General features: G+C 41.0%; 1 protein-coding gene across 3 annotated transcripts; it reads left to right on the forward strand.

The window, feature by feature from the left end:
* Positions 1-8806: 8806 nt before the first annotated feature.
* LOC104040710 (cytochrome c oxidase subunit 7A-related protein, mitochondrial) lies at positions 8807-20024 on the forward strand. 3 transcript variants are annotated; one of them, XM_064446127.1, is made up of 3 exons: positions 8807-8874; positions 18153-18287; positions 19177-20024. In XM_064446127.1, the coding sequence occupies exons 1-3, from the start codon at positions 8848-8850 to the stop codon at positions 19318-19320; spliced, it is 306 nt and encodes a 101-aa protein (XP_064302197.1). In that variant the 5' UTR covers positions 8807-8847; the 3' UTR covers positions 19321-20024. The 3 variants fall into 3 exon arrangements, with proteins under 3 accessions (XP_064302197.1, XP_064302198.1, XP_064302196.1); XM_064446126.1 differs by lacking the exon at positions 8807-8874 and adding an exon at positions 8913-9188; XM_064446128.1 differs by lacking the exons at positions 8807-8874; positions 18153-18287 and adding an exon at positions 8906-9188.
* The last annotated feature ends 825 nt before the right edge of the window (positions 20025-20849 follow it).

Here is a 20849-nt window from a genome sequence, read left to right on the forward strand (position 1 = left end):
TCCTCCTATCAAATGTGCAAATCATATTTTATTATTTCTTTTTTTGTTGTTTTTGGTAACCTGCTTTAAGAATTTTTTTTTTAAGCTTTAAGGCTGCAACCACCCAAAAGGAACAAAAGGGAACACACGTAGGTATTGTTCCAAAATTCAAATTGATTTATGTGTGAATGAAAGTCAGCTCTTAGATTACATTGAAAATATGTGGGACCTTAAGTAAAATATTTTTAATAGCATTTGGAGAATGTTTCCCTTGTCTCTTCCCTTAAAACTCTCCTCTAAGGCAAGTGTGTAGATCTCACTCCTAATTAATTTCTCCCTGAAGCACTACAAACGTGATGCTATAATTCAATAACCTAGTGAAAGCAAAGAAAGAACTTGGAGTAATTTGGTTCCGTTATTTTAGTGTAGTCTCTACACTATAAGGCCAGTGTTTAGCCAGTGCTAAGAAGCTTGAGTGTGTAGGTTCAAATTACAGTAATCTGATACCGTCTGTTTGGTGGCAACTGGATCTGGGACAAGCAATTTAATGGGGTCAAAGCAGTGCCTCCAGCAATTCTGAGGATGCATAGAAGTAAGTTTCCATTCTGCCTCTGAACAACAAATGAGCAACAAATACTGTAATCTAAAGGAGAAGGGGAGTCCTTCAGGGAACCAAAATCACATCAGCTCCACACTGCAAAATCTAAAAAGAGAACTACACTGGGGAGGGGAAACAATCAAGAGTATGCAAAATAAAAAGCAAGTAAAACCATGGTGCCAAATCTCACTTTCCACACCTCCTCACCACCCCTTTTCAGTTCCCTCAGGCTGCAAAATAGGATATAGCACTCTTAAATGAACATGCCTGCACCACCAATGGTACTGCAAGCTCTGATACTGCCTGGGAAAACAGAACTCAGATTTTCCCATTAAAAAAGCCCAGGATCCTATATATTGAGCCAAATGAAACTCTCCATTAGCAACTGGCATCACAGAAGCTACGCAAGACAACGGAGCCAGATACAGTCAGCAAAATTTACTGTGAAAAACCTTTAGAAGGGAAGATGATGTCAAAAGACACGTTTTCAACAACAATTTTTACTCAGATATTAAGTGTGGTCAGCAACTGAATCACACTGCTTCCATCCACGTCACACACCTGCACTCACACAGGTAATCTCTTGCTTGGGAGAAAACTATAAATAGAGATGCAAAGTGTAGTACAAAGAACCCTAACCTAACTATAGGCTCTGTAAGGCTGTGTAAGCTCTGCCAAAGAAAAGTTCCCTCACAATGCAGAGGCAGATGTTGCAGGCAGCACTTACTTGGAGGGCTCCCTATTTCTACAACTATCCAATCCTTTAATGTGTGCAAGGACTTGGCTCAGGAACAGTTCCTTTCAGCTTTGCCTGCTGTTACTCTACTCACTCCAACACACTTCAGTCCTCTTTTCTGCAGAGCTGCTACTGAGCTTCCCTCTTCCCCTCACTCCGGACTTTATCAGTGTTCCCCCACACTGTTACCTAATCTTCTAAACTTCTTTCTCCTATAGAAAGAAACGCTGTGATAAGAAAGTAAGTAGTTCTTTCATCTGCCTGTACTCCTAGTTTTACAGTGTCCCTATTCTGATGGCAGTAAGAAAGCACAGACAGGTATACAACAGCTGACAGAATATTTTAAAAGAAAACAAACAAACAAAATCCATCATTTATAATGAGGTAAGACAAAGGGGAAATACATCAAAAAACCTGCAAGACTTCCTGAGACAGATTTGAGTTACACTACCATATAAAGATACTAAACTGTAATAGTTACATGCTTATAGAATGTCAGTGAGACTATAGGATGCTGCAGGAAAGATAATTAGCAGACTGTCAGTTGTAAAGGTATCACAGGGTGATGGTTCCTGCTGCTGGCAGAATACAGTCCTCAAAAAATAAATGTAGTCAAAACTATTCATTATTTTCCATGCAGGAGACACTGATCTCATGGAGGCAATCTATTTTTATTATGTTACCTCTGATGTGCTAAATGATTCATAAAACAAGAATATTTTCTATGGGAAGGATTTCTCTAGTAACCAGACAGTTGACATTAGTATTACTAAATTTAAGTATGCTTTTTTTTAAAAAAAAAATTAGTCAACTAGAAACCCCTTAGAGTACAGCCTGCTGACATATAATCTGGGCAAAGCTAGACCTTCTGCCTGAGTACGTTGATAGTTCTGCCAGATCTGAATGGCTTTATCCCATGGCAGTACTTGAAAGAAGGGCTTAGAGTTAGTAGCTGTGAATGGGATTCTAAGCAGGCATTAGAATCTAGAAAATCCATCCTCACATCCCATCTTCCCCAGTTTACCAGGTTGTGCCCACCATGGGAAGCAGTGGAGGCAAGAGAAGCAGAATGAAAGAGATGATGCTGAGGACCTGACACCCACACCATACATATTTCAGGGGGAGTTACTTCAGACTAATTCTAGTCTCGTCCTTTGTCTGAACACTCATTAGCAAATGGAGCACATTAGATGTGTTCCATAAGTGCATCTTACAGTTGACCAGGAAGTCCAGCTTCATCCAAAAAGATATCCCACCTGTGAGCATCAAGCCTGCTCAGTGATACAAAGCAAAGCACAGGTATAACTTGGATGTTCACTTTAAAAGCCTATTTCTGATTAAAAGCTTCCCAGTTGAGTACATCTGGAGGAAAGTTCTCTTTTTGCTCCTTATATTTCAGTTTCTCCTCTGTAACATAGTGAAGATCTGTGGCTTTCAACCTCTGTGGATGCACAGAACTGCAGACATTTCACTGGAGTTGCAGGTCCAGGCTTTTCTTTGATTACATCTTGACTGAGTGGCCACAGTGCACTGTATGGTCCTGGCTTCCTATTCACTCAGTCTAGAGACTCAGCCAAAGGCCACAGTAGTTTCCTTCCTGTAGAAAACTGTGTCCAGGGGCAAACTGGCAGGTAACTCTTTGGCTTCGCATCCTAGACATATCCTTAGCTAAAACACAACCAAAAGACTTTATAAGACACTTCTAGTGCTCTCAAAAGGATGCTTAGATGTAAAGTACTGCTACTTGATAGCACCACCGTAAGAGTTATTAGTAAACAGTCATCCTCTGGTGGAAGAATTGCTGTTATTCTTGTTTCTTTGTCTGGAATAGCATGGATTCAATGCACTCTACCAAACAGAAGTGTCTCAGTATTTACCTATAGGTCATTTTGCACTGCGTTGAGGGTGGAGCTCTAACAACCAGTTTATATCTTCATCAGGAAATTACAATCCTGAAGTTGCCAACTTTTGAAATTTATTACTTATGATAGTCATCACAAAAACTCATCATGTGAAATGAGGCTTTTCTCTATTCATGTTCCTTAGATCCTGAGGCGCGAGAGAGAAGTGGTAGAACATGATCACGTGCTAAAACATTAATAAACTGACAAATTTTTAAACCAAAGCTTATGATTTTTGAACAGCTGGTGTTGGCAACCCTGCATGTTCATTGATTATTGCCTTCTCCAAGGAACTGTTAAAGCAGATACAGAGCAATGTCACTCCTGGGAAAGGGCGGATTAAGCCCAAACATAGCTGTATAGAATGTTCTGAAATGTGACTGATAATAACTAAAATTAAGTATGAATGACTAATAAGTGGGCACTGGACCAAAAAAGCAACAGATTTATGTATTCAGGCCAAGCCACCTGGCATAAATTGCCCTGTGCATTTCCAAAACAACTGGATTTTAGTTGTTAATACTGAGAAACAGTGCATGGGATCTTCCCTCAGCCCATCATGATACCCTACTATCTGCTTCATACTATACAAATGTGCAGAACATTTCCTCTAACACAAGTGCAGAGGGCTGGGTTTTGTTTTGGTTGTTTTGTCTATAAATCTTGCCTTATGCAGGGAAGTTTGTTACAATACTGCACTAAGGATGTGGCTGTCTGGACTTCAGTCTGTGGATTTGTATACGAAAAGGCTGAAAGAAGAAATGAAATACAAGGACAGTGCATCATCCTCCCAGTATCTACAACATATCTGAGAAAAAATAAACTCTTGCTGTGGGCTGTTGACTGTTGGATAGAGAAACACTCATAGCCTAGGGAGGGCGAAGGAAGCCGTGATGGAAGACTGTGGCAGCCGTGTGAAAACAGAAAACCTTGCAGATACATTTTACCTCTTGATGTCCAGAGATACTGCCCACTTTATTTAGGAAGCTATTTCACTACCTGTATAATGTTTGAAGGAAAAGTTCAGGAAGAATAAAGTACTGCCAGCATGAGATTTCCCTTCTGGCTGTAAAGGGAAAAATATGTTGCAGCAGAAAGCATGCAGACAGAAACTTCGAGCTATGGTTGTCCATATCAAAGTCAGCAGCAAGAGGCAAAGTATCCAACCTTCTAGTACAGCACTTCAAAAGTGGGAAGTGTTACAAGCCGTAGAGATAAGGGCTGGGGATTTCAAGATTACTTTCTCAAAAGTAGACTGAGCAGGGCTTTTAGGTAATTATTATTTTACTGAGAGCAAACACTGATGTCTCAATCAGATGAAAAATTTACCTTTGCTTCTGCAACCCTCAAAATAAAGGGGAAAAAAGCAAAGACAACAAAGCTGAAAAGTAACGAAAGCAATATTTACTGTAGGTTCATATAATGCTTTTCACATCTGGGGACTGGAGGATAAAAGAATGCTTCATTGCTAACCTGGAATAAACCATTGCTTTCACAATTTTCATTCTGCTTTCATACAGGTAACACATAACTGCAGAGAAAGGGTCTATAGAAAGCATAACTTATTGCTCCAGAAGCATTATTCAATCATTAGGCCTTACAATATCATAAAGTTTTCAGTTCCTTATTTTACTTTCTGAGACAAGTTCTGCCTGAGAACCTGGAAAGAATACTATACGTGTGTAACAAGAGGTAGATACCCCCAAATAAAATTCAGCACCTTTAAAAAGATTCCTGATCCCGATTATACTGCAGTCAACACAATGCCCTTATTACCAAAATTGCTATTGCTATTAAGTGACTATTGCTTTCAGGTATTTCACCTGTAGAAGCCTTATGTCAAGACAAAGTGCCCATGAAACAGAAGTGATCTATGAAATTATTTCTAAATTCACAGAGAAGATATAAATGGCTGCTTCTTTAATCCTATCTCCCTCAGAAAAAAAGAAAGGATTTTGTTATGAGAGAGAGACACAGTAAAAACTTCAGTTAAATTTATATTAATATTGTAACTCTACGAAAAGTTTCCAAATTAAAAACTATTGTTAATTTTCATTCTTGTTAAGTCTATCAAAATGAAATCTCTTATTTGACAATAGTAGTCTATTTCCAAGAGTCATCTGTGCTGTATTCAGTACATATGGGCAATAAAGCACCAATAAATTCAGGAACAGGTTTTAGAAGTAACTACCGCCTTATTCTGTGCATAGACTTAATTTATTTCTTTCAGTTGATAACATGATTCAAATGGAAGACATTTACAGTGTCACAGTCTCTTGCATTAATAGAGCTTATGCTTGGTGATCATCTAGTTTGAGGATTTGTATATGTTATGTATACACACACACACAAAACAAATATTAAGCAGATCCAATCTAGTACTCTTAAAAATGAGTACTGCATAAACAAAACATAAGCGCACACGGCAATTTCATGTTCTAAATCCACCCACATAGTTGTTCTCAGTAATTCAAGAACAGAGCTGCATGGGCAGATTCACAGAATTTGGGTTACAGACATCTGTGCTGAAATAATGAACAGCATATGAAGGTTTCGTTCATTGAGCAACAGAATAAGGTCTTGTTTTTTATTTATTTTATCCTCAAAAAGAAAATAAATACACAAAAATCACAACAACAACAAAAAAGCAGAATAAACTCAAGGTAATCTGCTTCTTTCATTCACTCCCAGAAAAATGTGCTCCTCTTGAAGCATAATCTTAGTGCTATTCCAGGAACGAGCCATGACAAACAAACTTGCATGTATCAAATCAGTTACCTTAAAAATCTGGAAAAAATGGAATAAACTACAGTGTAGCCTGTAGGATAGTATTATCTTTAACTTCTGCCAGTACCACACTGCAGATGAAGACATAAAATCCCTAACTGACCAGATGTAGACCTCCCAGTCCCCATGAATTATTCGTCTCAGTGTCTAGTTAGAGTCCAATGCAGAAAGTATTTTCATTCCGGGATGCTTTGTTTACATTAACTGTACATTGTTTCATGGTCCACAAAGATGCCCACTCTTTCTTTGAACTTTGCTAGGGTGGGCGGCCTCATTTTGCCCCAGTTACTTCCTATGGCAGTAAGTTTTACAGTCTAATTATCCACTGTGTCAGAAAGTCTGATAAGCAAAGCAGTCTTGGCAAAAGTCTGGAGACTGGAGCAAAAGATGGACCAAAAGCCAAAGGCAAAACCAAGTTTCTTCCTTTAAAGGAAAGACTTTATGCTATTCTGATTTTACTTTCCTTTTCATGGAATGTTCCCATGCTCATGCATTACAAGAACAACAGCAGAACCTTCATTTGTAACTAATTTTATTCACGTCATCCTCCATGCGTCTCTTGCAAGGTAAACAATTCCCCCATCTTCAATTTTGTGAGCTAAAACAAGAGAGACAGCACCTAGGTTTTGTTTCAACAGCTTGCAGCAGCAAAGTTTCAGAGCTTACTTTTAAGCATCATGACTTAAACTGATTAACTGAAAAAGGGGATAAATTTGTACATTTTTCACAGCCTCCTTGGAGCTCCAGGACATGCACCTTTCCTTTCTGCAGCTGTCAGTCAATATTGAATGACTTTTAAAGAACTTGACTCAAAAGCATCAGTGCAGCAAGAACTAGTTATACAATGGCATTATATCCATCTGTGACCTGCCACAAAACCTGTGCTCCTCTGGGATTATAGCATGTATCAATATTGGAAAGAAAGGTAGAAGAGCAAGATATAAAACAGCCTTAGTAAGTGAGCTTACCAGGCACACCTATTTTTTTATGGCAAATGATGAAATAGCTGGACAGGAGGAACTATAGTGCATCTGCAGACAGATATACCCAGGGAAGGTTCCAGAGTAGTTATAATACAAGCCAGATCCCATGCATTCAATAGGTCTAGACTCTTACCACACAAACAGAATCACAGAATCACCTAGCCATGATTCACAGCATTCCACTCTAAAAGAATATGCATACACCATCTTCAGGGTCTTCTGCTCCATTACAGGCAGATTTGTGATCAAACATAACGTCTAGTTTAGTTTTCTCAAAAATAAGTAGAATCCTGATCAGCAAATTCTTTTTTACCATAAATTATGCAGCACATGTTCCAGTTCATTAATCCTGCCTAGTCTTGAAAGCTACAGGGATTTCACAATTCTTCCTGTAACATTTACAAAATATTTCCATAAATTTCCTACTTACTGAGCAAATAACATAGCCTCTCCAGTTAATGTTCCTAGCACAGGATCAGAACATCAACTCAGGGTATCACGTATGGAGCATCCAGCTGGTTCTCTCTATGAGAGGACAGCAGAGACACGGTTTGTGGAACTGAAGTCTCATCAAGAAGAAATCCTGCCTCCAGGGCAACAGGCACAGATAAGAGCTGGTGCAGCAAGGACCTACGCTTCTGGTTCATAGCCCTGCTCTCACAAATAAATGGACACACAGGGCTCAGAGGGGCTTTCCTCGTTACTGAGCAGTGGTTATGCTGTATAGGACATGCCTGTTCAGAAGGGGATAAATCCAAGAAGGCGCAAGGCTCCCTTTTGCTGCCACCAAACTCCAATTCTAAAAACTAAGTAAAGGCATTACACGGGCTGGTAAAGAAATCACATCATTGATATTTTTATATGGGTGTTTTACCTTCTAAAACATCTCTGATGATTAGATCTTCCCCCAGTTTACAAGCAGAGCATATTTTAAGTTTTCACTTAGCGCATGACCACAGATATTTTTTATAGGAAGCATATCTGCAAAACTGTATGTGGCACTCCTAATAGGCAATACTTTAACTGGTGCAGGTCAATGATTAAACATTACCAACAAATGATCCTTTTTTTACTAAGGCCTCCATAAGTTTAGTCTGAACCAACAGTAGGCAATTCATAGGGTGAACTCACATTATGAATTTGCACTGTCAGACTCTGATAACAGCAGGATTATTAACAGCTTTACAAGAATACCTCAGTTGGCACCTGTCCGTGACCCAAGGCACATACAGAGCCAAATCACCACTCAACACCCACAGGCCCTGGAGCTAAACCCTACGGTGTTGTACCTTCAGCCTTCGGGCTGCTAGGCTGCTCAGGAAGATGAAATTCACACCAGCAGCAGCATCATATCATCTTCCCCTAGCTCATAATGCTGATTTCATTTAATGAAAGTCTTATGAAATAGAGATTTCAGATGTTCTCGAGAGACAGCAGGAGAGAAGAGAATCACTGGATAGAGGGGAGGCACAGAGAGTAAGCTGCAGCAGACAAAACCGCCGCTGTCCTTCCTCAGCCCCCATCTGAGAACAAACACTTCAGAGCCAGCCGCCACCAAGCCCTGGACACCCTACGCCCCCGGCGGCACCTCCGCGGCGGCCCGAGGCGGGGGCGGATTCCACCCGCGCGCGCCCTCCTCCCGCACCGCCGCGGCCCCTCCCCTCGCACTCCTCCCTCCCTCTGGGGGCGGGGCCTCAACTTCCGCTCTCGCTGATTGGCTGGTGCCAGCCCTGCCCCTCGACCCACTCCACCCCCCGCCGCAAGCCCGCATCCCGCGACCGTTTCCCTTCGGCGGGCAGTGCTCCGCACGCGCACTACAGCTCGGCCCCCCTCTTAGGGGCCCGGCTCGTTGCCTGATTGAAAATGACTGCCAGCGTTACTTTGAGAGCGGTAGGCGTTTGAGGGAGAGAGGCGCTCCCGCTGCTTTAGCAACGACTTATGTATTTCGCCGGGATTTTTTTGCTACCCCGTTCCCTTGGCGGCTTCCCGTCCTCATCGCCCCCCAGGCGCTCGTGGCCGGGGTTCCGCGAGCCGGCGGGCCCTTGCGCGTTAGGGCGTGGCAAAGAGCCGGTTGGGGTCCTCCCGCGCCAGGCGCCGCAGCCGGTGGGCAGCGCGTGCCGGTGGCCCCCACCATGTACTACAAGTTCAACGGCTTCACGCAGCGGCTGGTCGGGGCTGCGGCCTCCGCCGCCTACAACCCCCAGGTAACCGGGCCGTCGCCCCCACCCCTCGGACGTCCCCGCGGCCGTGACCTTCGCCGTCCTCTTCCTCGCCCGCCGACCCCGGCGGGGCTCGGGGGCTCTGGCCGCCGGGGGAAGCCCGCGGCGGGGCTTGGGCCGAGTCCCGTTCGGTGGCGGCGGGGACCTGGAGTTGCCGAGCGAGTGCGCGCTCCCGGGCGGAGAGCACTCGGCTACTGCTGCGGCGGTTGCCGCCTGACCTGCCGGCCCGGGCCTTCCCGGCAGGGCCTTCGGGGCCTGCTGGCGCTTCTCTCTCTGGGGAAGGGATCTTCCGCGCCCCACCCCCGGTGCGCACGCGGGCGACGCTGACCTGTCGTGTCACCTCGGGCAAGGCGAGACGCCTGGTTCCACAGCGCACCTCCTGGTCCCGCTTTGGGATGTGTCGGGCGTTACTGCAAGAAGTTAACGCGCTCTCATCCTGTAGGACTGCCCCTGAGCTAGAACGGTGGCTGGTGGTGGTTTAAAATCGCAGCTAGCAAATGCGGACAGCAGTGCAACTAGTCCCCCGCTTGTGTCTGTGCATGCAGAAAAACTAATTACTGAAAGCATTAAAACTCTTACTAGAGACAACACACATCCACAGAAGTTCGTTTAAAGCAAAATGACAAACAGCTTTTCCTCTGTATGATGCTGACATATTTACAGAGTGTATACAGGTTAAAGGTCGCATTAAATAGGCTTATGCTGTCCATACTTTAAAGTATATGGTTAATCCTGTAGGAGTGGAGGGGAGCTGAGGGAGGGGAGAGTGGATCCTGATTACATCAGCTATTTCAAGACATTAAGGAGTTGCATATTAGTGAAAAGAAATCACAGACCTTGTTTTCTTTTTTTGTACATCAGTATAGATTCCCAAGTAACAGTAGGAAGATCTGTAGTCATGGGACAAATGCAGCATGGTTGCTATGCAGCATTAAGTTTCTGAATAAAGTTTGAAAAACTTAAGTTCTTACAGTGTAGTAATAAAACCCCCAGCCTGGTGGTTAAGGATCAGAGGAATAATTATTAAAAAGTTGTCCTTCCAAATAACTGCCTTCAGAGAGCAAACATATCTGATATGACTTGAGGTTTTAAGAAAGAAAAAAAAAAAAAAAAGAACTGAAAACCCCTGTGTACACACAGAATTGAAATCAAAGTTATGGTTTACCTTTTTCCTGATAAATGCATTAATAAAAGGTAACAAAGACTACATTCTTGTAGACTAATATGTATTGTTGTGATACACAGATAACTGATTCATTCTTTCGTAGTCTAATTCTGTTAGCAACCTAGTTCTGCTTTCCTGGATATCCTTGACTATGCAAGTTTCACTTGGAAAATCCAGTCATCTTCTGCAAGCAAGAATATTGTATTAAGCTTCTGTAAAATCTCAAATTGTTTCAAGGGGCCCAGACCAACTACAGGCCTTTTAATTTTGATTTATTTCAAAGCTGAGATGTTGTAGTTGAGATGGACAATTAGAAAGGTTAAGAGAACCATATGATCAGGCTTAGCATAGTGGTTAATGGGTCATACTCTGCTGAGATGCTCATAACAAGTGGAATACTGCAGGTTACTGCAGGACTTTATCAATTACCTGGAGCAGGCAACAGAGTGCACTCTTGTAAAGTTTGCAGAAGCCATTAAGGCAGTGGCTCCAAAATATTTGAAGTAGAGCTGCCATTCAGAGGGACCTGTCTGGAGGAACGAGCCGACAGGAACACTATGAACTTCCATGAGGAAAAAAGACAAAGTTGTGCATGTGGGAAGGAAGAGCTCCTGGCAGGGATATGAGCTGGGAACTGACAGGCTGGTGGGAGCAGTGCCGTGGTAGAGACCCTGGAGGTGCTAGCAGACAGCAAACTGGTTGTGAGCCAGCAGGGTGTCCTACCTGTAAAGGAGGCCAACAGCATCCTGGGCTGATTCACCACGTGTGTAGCCAGTAGATGAAGGAAAGTGATGATCTCCCTCTACTCAGCACTCACTGGATCACATCTATGTACTGCATCCCCTTGTGGGCCCCCCAGTATCAGAATGTTCTTAATCAACTGGAGCAAGTTGAGCAGAGGTCACCAAGATGGTCAGGGGGACGGAGCACTTGCCCTTTGAGGAGGGGGTGAGGAAACGGGGCTGCTTCTGCCTGGAGAAGAGAAGGTGTTGGGAGGAGGGGGGCAGATGCCAGCCCCCCTGTCCAGCCAGCACCTACAGGTTATCAAGACAGTGGAGCCAGGCTCTGCCCAATGGTGCATTGTGGGAGGGCAAAAGATGACAGGCATAAACTGCAGCAGGAAGGGTTCAAACTGGACATAAAGAAAGATGTTTTCAATGTGAGAACAGTCAGGCAGGGGAGTGGGTCCCTAGGGATGTTATGCAGTCTCCGTCCTTGGAGGCTTTCAAGGCCAGACCAGGCAAAACCCACAGCAACCTGGTCTCACCGCAGTTTGGACTAAAGAGCTGTAGAGGGCCCTTCCATCCTGAGTTACATGAATGATCATTACCTTAACCATCCTGAATGCTGATCTTAAGTTAACATTCAGGTACCAGTGACTTCCTGATATGGCACTTTGTGGCACAATAAGATTTTTTTATCCTCCTCTTTGCCCATCGCTCTTTGGAAGGCTTCCTTGGTAGCTATTGGGGAGCAAGGGTGCAGGACACAGGGAAGACAGTGGAATAAATAATATGTTAAAGTCTAGAAGAATGTCTGTTCATTAAGAGTATGTCCAACAGGTGCCTGTGCTAGAAAACACTCTTGCCACTATTTCAGTGTTTGGGGCACTTCTTACCTCTTCTACACAAAGTTATATTCACAGAATAAACATTAACTCACACTTCATTTGCGTAGAGGAAAGCAAAGGCTAGGGTTACCATTGTGGTATGGGTTGGAAGGGCTTCAAGCCCAAGCAGTAAAGTACCTCCTTTCTGGAAGAGTAGAGTTTAGAGCATTATGTCTTAGCCTCTAGGTCATTGTAACTATTTTTCTGCAAGTAATGCATCCTTTTTAGGATCCTAAGAGAAAAGCCCCAACACAGAAATACAGAAAGCTCTGATAACCACCTGGAATAAAGTTACCCTAAAGACAACACTCCTGGCTTCTGGAGCGCAGTACTGCTTACCTTTCTGTTCAGCAGGCTCCATCACATTATAACAGTCATCCCATTTTAGGTACATCTTTATTTTTTAGGGATTGAAAAGGCAGAAGCAAGATAAGGGAATGCAGAATTCTCTAGTATCCCACATTCTGGTCTGTTAATGAATATTAGGTATGTATGAATATCATAGCACTAGATAAAGACATAATAAATTCTGAAATCTTGACATCTTATAGATTAAAATGCTGTAGTGTTGTATATCAAAATTGGTTCATAAAGGGTCAATGCAAAACTAGCTCCACAAATAGGTATCATTGCAGATAGGGAAAAAAAAAAAGTCTAGATAGATCTTACTTCAGTGCTCTGCAAGGCAGGAAAGAGAATGTCCAGGAAATAGAAACACTTTTCTAGAACATGGTAATGATTTCTTTTTAGGTCATCATCGGGCATTATATTTCATTTCAGTGTCATCACTGAAATGTTGAAACTTAATTTTTGAGAGAATATAGTTGAGAAGATGAGATTGTATCCAAGCAGGAGCATTTCACATAAGTCTTATGAATATTGTCTCGCTTTACAAATGTGGGTTTTTTTCATATTGATGAAAGAAACGCTGTCTTTTGTATCTGGCTCGCCATTCACACAGCTCAGTCCTCAACTGTGGCACTCAGATGTGCTACACAATAGAATGGCTACAGTTTAAAAAGTTCTCTTCAATCCCTTTTTATGGTGTTCTTAGGCCAGCTTTTTGGTAGTTTGTTTTTATTTTTTTTTTTAAGTTTGACTGTACTCCCAGGTGATGCATTCAGACACATCAGTCTGAAAATTTTTTGCAATAGAGATTAAAACAGGAAAGGAATCATGTGAGTAAGTATATGTTAAATCCAAAACAAAGTAAATATTTTTCCTGTTGATTTCATTACTGTATTTAATAAAGCCATAGCTCAGCGTGTAAATGGTTTGCTTTTTATGCTTCTGTTTATCTTGATGTTTCTGGAAAAAATTAAGACATCCAGTGATTCAAATTCTGCTCGGTCAAATAGGCAGTATAATAGTTCACTCTATCCTGTTACGTTCTGATGCACGTTTAAGCTTATTGTGGGCTTGCAAAATATCCTTCGAAACTTATTTCAGAAATTCTTTTGCTGACAGTAACATAACTAGCAGCTTATACTAACAAAAAAACCCCACCAACAACTTAGTTTGAAACCTGTATTGTTCTTTCCATCTCAGTCTTAGTATTCCTTAGATTTAATTTTGCCTTTAACAGAGTTACGTAAAGTAGTATGAACAATTTAGCCTGTGTGAATAAATGGGAACCTTCTCAGCTAGTGCAGGTGAGGAATCAAATAGGTTAAAAACTACTGCTCATATTTGGGAGGATAATGACTGCCATAACCATTACAAATACAATAAAAACTATTAATTCAAAGATTTGGCTTATGTTTAAAGTACAAGTAGTGGGACCAGTTTCAGATGCCATCAGGTGAAGACAACTATATGAACTTTTCCCTAATTCTTCAAGGCTGACCATGATCCTAGTAGAAATTTAGTCATACTACCATATCTTCACTTGATAAAACATATTTTGCTTGTTGCTATTTCAAACCCTCATGAACCACAGATATTTTGATTTTAGCTGTTACAAATTGCTTGGAGTTCATTGAGAAACTATAATGGTTAGCCTTTTGTGCTGTAGATGATACTTAAAATGTACACAAAATCACTTAAGTGTGCCATCCCAATACAAACAAAGCCTCAAGTGATCCTACGTCAAAGCATCCTTGTGTTAGTGGTAAATATATTTAACCTCTTATAGTGAGGTACGTTCTACTATGAAGGACCTGCTATTTAGGTTAGAAGTGTCTAGGTTCAGCAAGTTCATAAAAGTTATTTCAATGCATGTGCTGAAATAATAATTCTAACCTTACCTTTCTTTCCCGTTTCCCCTTTTCATTTTGGTCTTTACCTCAGTTTTCTCTACTTTCTCATTCTCTGATCTGTTTGAGCAATCCCCCTAACATTTAAAAACTTAAGTATGGTGCTAGCTCCATTAAACTGTGCTCAAATCTTTAACTCTTCTGTGCTGTCAGGAAAATGTAGATCCAACTTGGGAGTTCATGCAAGCAAGGCATAAGTTTGTTCTAACTTTGAGCATGTTGGCCAACCAACAGATTGAAGGTCCTAAGACTTTCAGACCTCTGACACAAAAACACGCTTTACAGAGGGCTAAGCAGAGAATTTTGTGTTTGTTTTTGGATTAGCTACCTTTCATTGTGAAATTCAGCATTTGACAAAGTCATTGCTATAGTGTGCTGATGGAATCAGCTGATGTTGACTCTTCTGCACAAGTACACCTGCCGTACTTTGTCCAAGAATTGGAACAAATTCCTGTTAATGTTAATAGAAGATTAACACCTTAGTATCAAAAGAGGAATTACCAATGTGAAACATTTTCTTACAAAGCATAGGTCAAATATGTAGCGGCATTAATTCCTCAGTACTATCTTGACTGTAATGGGACACTAATGTTATGAAATAAACCTGCAGCTTTAGTCCTGTTAAATAAGTGACAATTAAGGGTCATTTAAGGTGTCTTAATGACATGCATAAAAAATCATCTGGGCTGAAATTTGTATGTGTAATGCTGAGGATTTCTCTTCAGCTACACTAAGCTTAGCAAGCAGCTGAGTATGAGATAAAGCACTTGCCGCTTTCTCTCACTGAACACAGACAAGTACCCAGTTGGAACAGCCACACAGTTACACTAGTTAGGTAAGCTTGGTTGGAGCTGACCACAAGATTCACTCATGGATGGAATTCAAGTGGAATTTTATGTTGGGGTGAGGGACCCTGATTAATTCAGTGTCTGTGGTAGGCAAACTGAACAGTCTGTCTCCTGCAGAATGCTTTTTGTTGTACTCCTCCTTCCTGAAGCCAGTGACCATTATCTATGATTTTTATTTAAATTGCTATGTGATGTTCTTAACTGGTGTCATGCTGCTTTGGAAGTCAATTACAACAGTACACTGATAATTATATTAATTTTCTAAAATGGTTTCATTTGATTTCATGATGAAGTTAGTCACGAGTTAGGTTTGAACCACCTGTTGCTCCAACAGACAGGGATCTTGTAACTATCGGAATAGGAATGTATTTCTAAAGCCTGAAAAAGTATGTGATAACTTACAGTTGTTAACAAGACTGATTTCACTGTTCTAATAGTAATCTGTAGAGTGTGTCTCACATCCAGGTGGTATCCTGTAGAGGGAGCAGTTTTAGCACTAATAGGAAATAGTAGGGGTTGCTAGTCACATTTTTAAGCCCCCTATCTGAGTTTAGGAATGATGAAAGAAGTATCGTTATGGAACTGTTTGAAGTAGTTTGCAGCTTACTCCAATTCTTGGTATTTCCAGCTTCTATACACTACAGATAGCTCATGAAATAAAGTAGACATGATCACAACAACAGGAATTGCAATGATCTAGTAAGTGATGAAGAGATCTCAAAGACTGCTCCTGCAAAGGTTGGGCCCTCAGAAAGGCAAAAGTGAGATTCAGAAGCGGAAACTTAAAGGAAGATGAAAGATTCACATTGCTGTGATACTAAAAATCAAGAAGGCAAGAACAATTTTGGAGAAAAGGTCACCTCCATATTCGGCATAAACATCTGTTCTATAGTTCTTTCTAACAAATCACCAACCTTTTAAGGACAAATCTAGTAAAGTACTTAAAGTTCTTACAGACAAAAATACTGGTCCAAAACTGCTTTCTTCAAGTATTTTGGCATAGCTGGTACTTAGCCTTGAATATATAGTCAGTAACTTCCCCTGGCTAATAATAGTTTCTTAGATGCTTCTTTCTCACTGGTGTGACCAGAATTGCTTAGTCTTAAATAATTCAGTACTTTCCTTCCGTGCAAGTGGTATGGTTTAGCCCTAAGCAGCAACTAAACACCACACAGCGACGCCCTCATTGCCCCCACCGCTGTGGAATGGGGGAGAGAATTGGAAGGACCAAAGAAAGAAAACTCGTGGGTTGAGATAAGAACAGTTTAATAATTAAAATAAAACAATAATAATAATATGAAAAGGAAACTAATGAAAGAGAAAAAGGTGAAACCTCAGGAGGAGGGAAAAAAACCAAACCCCAAATAACAAGTGATGCAACTGCTCACCACCCGCCATCCACCGCTGCAAGTCCCTGAGCCGTGATCGCTGCTTCCCGCGGCCAGCTTCCCCCAGTTAATATACTGGGCATGACATTATACAGTATAGAATATCCCTTTGGTCAGTTTGGATCAGCTATCTTGGCTGTGCCCCCTCGCCTCCCGCATTTTTGTGCGCCTGGCAGAGCATGGGAGGCTGGAATAGTCCTTGACTAGTACAAGGCACTACCTAGCAACAGTTAAAACATCAGTATGTTATCAATATTATTGTCATACTAAGTCTAAAACACAGCACTATACCAGCTACAGTGCAGAAAATTGAGTACATCCTAGCTAAAACCATGACAGTATGCCTGTTCAGTAGGAAGGCGCTAGTTACTGAACGTGTCAGAGAATCCAGTTTTGGCTGCTGCCTTTCAAAACATAACCAAGAAGGTCACAAAGGGATTCTAATATTCATTCAGGCACTAGAAAAGTAGGAAGCTGGACACGTGTCTTCAGGATGGAGCCCTGATAACCATTCCACAGGCTATTTTGGGATGTTGAGAAAGATGGTCTTTCTGTTGAAGGTGCCCGTTGTAGCAGAGATTTTAGAGAATTTACATATGGAAAAACATGTCTGGTCTATGGCAGGCATAAGTGAAAAGGAGTGCCAGTCTGCTTCCAGCTCCAGATACTGTTCAGGTAGTTCTCTTAAATACAAAATACATCAACTAGTCCTTTGAACAGAAACCAGAATTTTAGTGCAGCCTTAACTTGACCCATGGAGAGCAATTACTGCTTCGTTTGTAATGAAAACCTGTTGCATTAACCTACTTGTATAATGCTTTTAATTTCTGTAGCAAGGTAGAAAAAAATATTACAGCTGTTTCAGGAGCCACAACGTGAAACATCACTGCCATGTGTCCAGGCGTAACTGTTAAATCTAACTATAATAATAAAGGCAAGGAGGCCACCTCATGACTGCTGCGACTGTGGACTTAATCTTATCCATAGACCTGGATTATGTAGTTTTTAATTATGGCAGATTTATAGAGTACCACTGTCTGAACTGAAAGGAAATTAAGTTATGCTGCTCATGGGGAGTACACTGAGGTGTGGGAAGTTGCAGCAGTATGTGAATTGCAGGGTGTAGTTTCACCTACATAAACTAGCCACCGTGTGAGGGCTTCCGGAGCGCCCTTGAGCACCTCTTCCTACTTCTGTATGAAGCAAGTGGTCCTAACCCCTTTCATTTTCCTCCTCAAACTACACATCCAAGTTATTTAAGGCCCAGCTATTTATGGCTACTGCTTGCAGCATTCAGGAGGAAGAGTTTATTGAAATCTCTCCCGTTTGACCCAAGCATCAAGCATTTCCTGCTTCTAATCCTACTACTCAGAGCCCTAGATAGTCTGACTATGTGTGAAAAACAAGCAGCAGTTTGGACCAAGTACCAGCACAGAAAAACTTGTGATAGCTATGAATTTACGTCATGAAGCAATCAGAAAGGAGGCTTCTGTTGTCCTTGCTAAACCCTGACCCAGAGTTGTAGCTGAGAAAGGAGTGGGCCAACAATGTGTCTTTAGCTCATTGTCACCAGATAAATATTCTTTGTAATGTATCCTCATAATGACTGGCAGTGTGCCTGCCGAATGTGACAACTGGTACATTTGCAAGTGTTATATACCTTGATATTTTAATCTTTATGCAGGGACTCAAACCAATAGTTTCTACTGAATCCCCAGCTCTGACTTGTGGGACAACAACTAAACTTGCTTCAGATTTACCAGCAACTGATTCTTTCTTGGGTAAAAACAAGGTGCCAGACCTACAGAAACTTTTTCAGGTAACGACAACTTTGAGAGTAACTTAAAGAAAGCTGGAGAGTGGGACATATCTTTCCTTATGTTAATGTGGCTAACTACTTCTGTCATTCTACAATACCAAAATTTTGTAAAGTCTAGTTAATAAAGTGTCAAGTACAGTATAATCTGTATACTTGTAGTATAGTATAAGGTGTGTATGCCTCGTATAAGGGAATAATACAGAAAGTTGAAAGTCTGGTAACATTGTCTTTTCGCTTGCTTCAGAAGTTGCTTATTGATTATTTGACTATTGGAAGCTCTTCCTGTCTGGGAACCAAAGCATATGCCTTAAAGCAGATCTGGAGGAGCAAAGCAGATCATTACTGTTCTGTGTATAGTAATTTGAATATTACTGAAGGTGTTTATAATGCAGTATAAGAAGAGCACAGTAAAGTTTTCAAAGCCAGTTTGTTAGCTATGCAATTTATAAGCATACTAGGACTTTTCATAAGACAAATCAGTTAAGCATTTTTTAAAAACATAAAGAATGTGCTTTATATAATATTCCCTTTTCTCTTACATGCCACTTGCATTTGGAATGTGTCAGTCTGACTCGGTGAATAATTTTTTATACATATCTTTTCATGTTCTTTTGTTAGTGACACTTTTCCCATCCAGGTCCTCTTCAGAAATATTTCAAGATATATTCTTTCTGCCTGCACTTAACAGCTTTGGCTAATAAAATTAACTTGCCTTTGCATTTGTCTTGCTAAATGAAAAAACATAATACATTTGACTGTAGATGGCCTGTTTGTTAGGATGTTTCCCTCATGGAAGTCTCTTAATTTACCTGACGTAGCTTGTTCCTTATGGCCTTGGTATGGGTGTTCATTTCTTTTTTTGTTTGTTTTCTTTTTAAACTTCCCACAGAAAGCAGATGGACTACCAGTACACCTGAAACGAGGAGTTCCAGATAAGCTGCTTTATCGGACCACTATGGCTCTAACAATAGGCGGGACTATCTACTGTCTAGTAGCACTGTACATGGCCTCACAACCAAGAAACCAAAAGTAAATGAACCCACGACTCATGGGACTCGTGACGCTTCTCTGAAGGACCTCCTGCATGTATCTCTCTGCACTTGCTTTAAATCTGTGATCGTGTTGGGTTCATTATTCAGATCAAATTTCTTGGAGAAAGTGTTTTTAAATTGGTTGCCTTATGTGTTCTAGAAATCAATATAAACAGACTTAAAGACATCATTTTAACATATGGTTGTAGCTTTGCATTTGTTGTCTTGCAGGAGCATATGAACAGTTGGAGAAAGTTAAGCTTTTCCTTCCTTCCCTTCCCCAACTTAAACAATGTTAGAGATAGGACAGGGCAAATACTTTGTGGGCTATGCTCCATATTCCTTAGTGGGAGGACACGGCTGGTTTCCAGAACAGTAAAAGCAAATCATGTAATTATTATTACATGCTGAGAACCTGTTTCTGTCATACACAACTCATTTTACATAATCAGGTGGCAATGGAACTTTTCCAGATGCTGGTGTATTATAAAATATTTGTACCTCTGATGGTAGAACAAAGGGCTTATCTCCTTGGAGCATTTAAAGCAGATTTTTTCTGTAATCTTAGCCTCACTGTATGCAGCAGAGTGCACCAGTATTGTAGTGTCAGTTGTACCAGTTTTTGGACTTTCATTTGTCAAACTATCTTATTGTGCAATAAGACTAACTACATGAATAATAAAATAGGCAAATCTTGAAAGTTTCAGATGACTTCAGCTGGTTTGGTAGTGAAAAACATATTGGTATACTTTTGTCTAAGTTCAACTTGTAGCTCTCAAACCAGACAATTGATCCAGCAATGTTACTGTAATCTTTTTGAGGTGGTAATCCTCTTAAAACCCTCTCTCAGAACTCATTGGGTGTTTAACTGTAATTTTTGGTGAAACAGGTCACTGTCATAGCTCAGCTGCATATTATTTTCAGTTTTCTATTTATGTACACACATACACACACACTTCCTTTGCTGTGTGGGTGGAAGACAGAGAATCCAATAAAACCCTTTATTCAGTTTTTTTCCCTTGTAATATCATAGCCTTCAACTACAAGTTTCATACAAATCTTCACAAAAAGCATCCTCTAATTTGATAGATCCTCCTCTGTCTATACATTGAGTATTCATTCTTGGTCACCCAGCCTCTGAATAAGCATGGATTCACTGGCCTCTGTAAAGACTCATCTGCCCCAGAACTGTGGAGAAAGCACCTTGCATGTAAATAAGGAAAACAGTTGATAACGGAACGTGAAATTCCTATTTCTTCAATATTTTACTAAAAATATTCTGATTTTTTCCCAGTCAAGTTATATCAAAGCCTTATTACTGTTCCATACAAAAGAAAGTAGCTGCTTGTACTGTGACCTCAGGTTTCAGCCAATGTTGGTATTTCAGGGTGGGAGAGATTAAATCATTGGAAAAGAAATTTGTAAGGACAGCAAGAGTCAGAGTAGCAGAGAAAATTAACTTCTCCAGGAACTGACAGCTGTGTTGTCTCTACTGATTAAATGTTTTATCCTCAGTAGCCCATGCTTCCAT

Source organism: Phalacrocorax carbo, chromosome 3 (genome assembly GCF_963921805.1).
Source record: "Phalacrocorax carbo chromosome 3, bPhaCar2.1, whole genome shotgun sequence".
Lineage (NCBI taxonomy): Eukaryota > Metazoa > Chordata > Aves > Suliformes > Phalacrocoracidae > Phalacrocorax > Phalacrocorax carbo.

Bases quoted from the DNA above. Each gene is read 5' to 3' on its own strand.
- LOC104040710 (XM_064446126.1), top strand. From the start codon at position 9,117: ATGTACTACAAGTTCAACGGCTTCACGCAGCGGCTGGTCGGGGCTGCG. The intron at 9,189-18,152 runs GTAACCGGGCCG...ATCTTTATGCAG, and splicing joins CCGCCGCCTACAACCCCCAG to GGACTCAAACCAATAGTTTC. The intron at 18,288-19,176 runs GTAACGACAACT...AACTTCCCACAG, and splicing joins ACCTACAGAAACTTTTTCAG to AAAGCAGATGGACTACCAGT.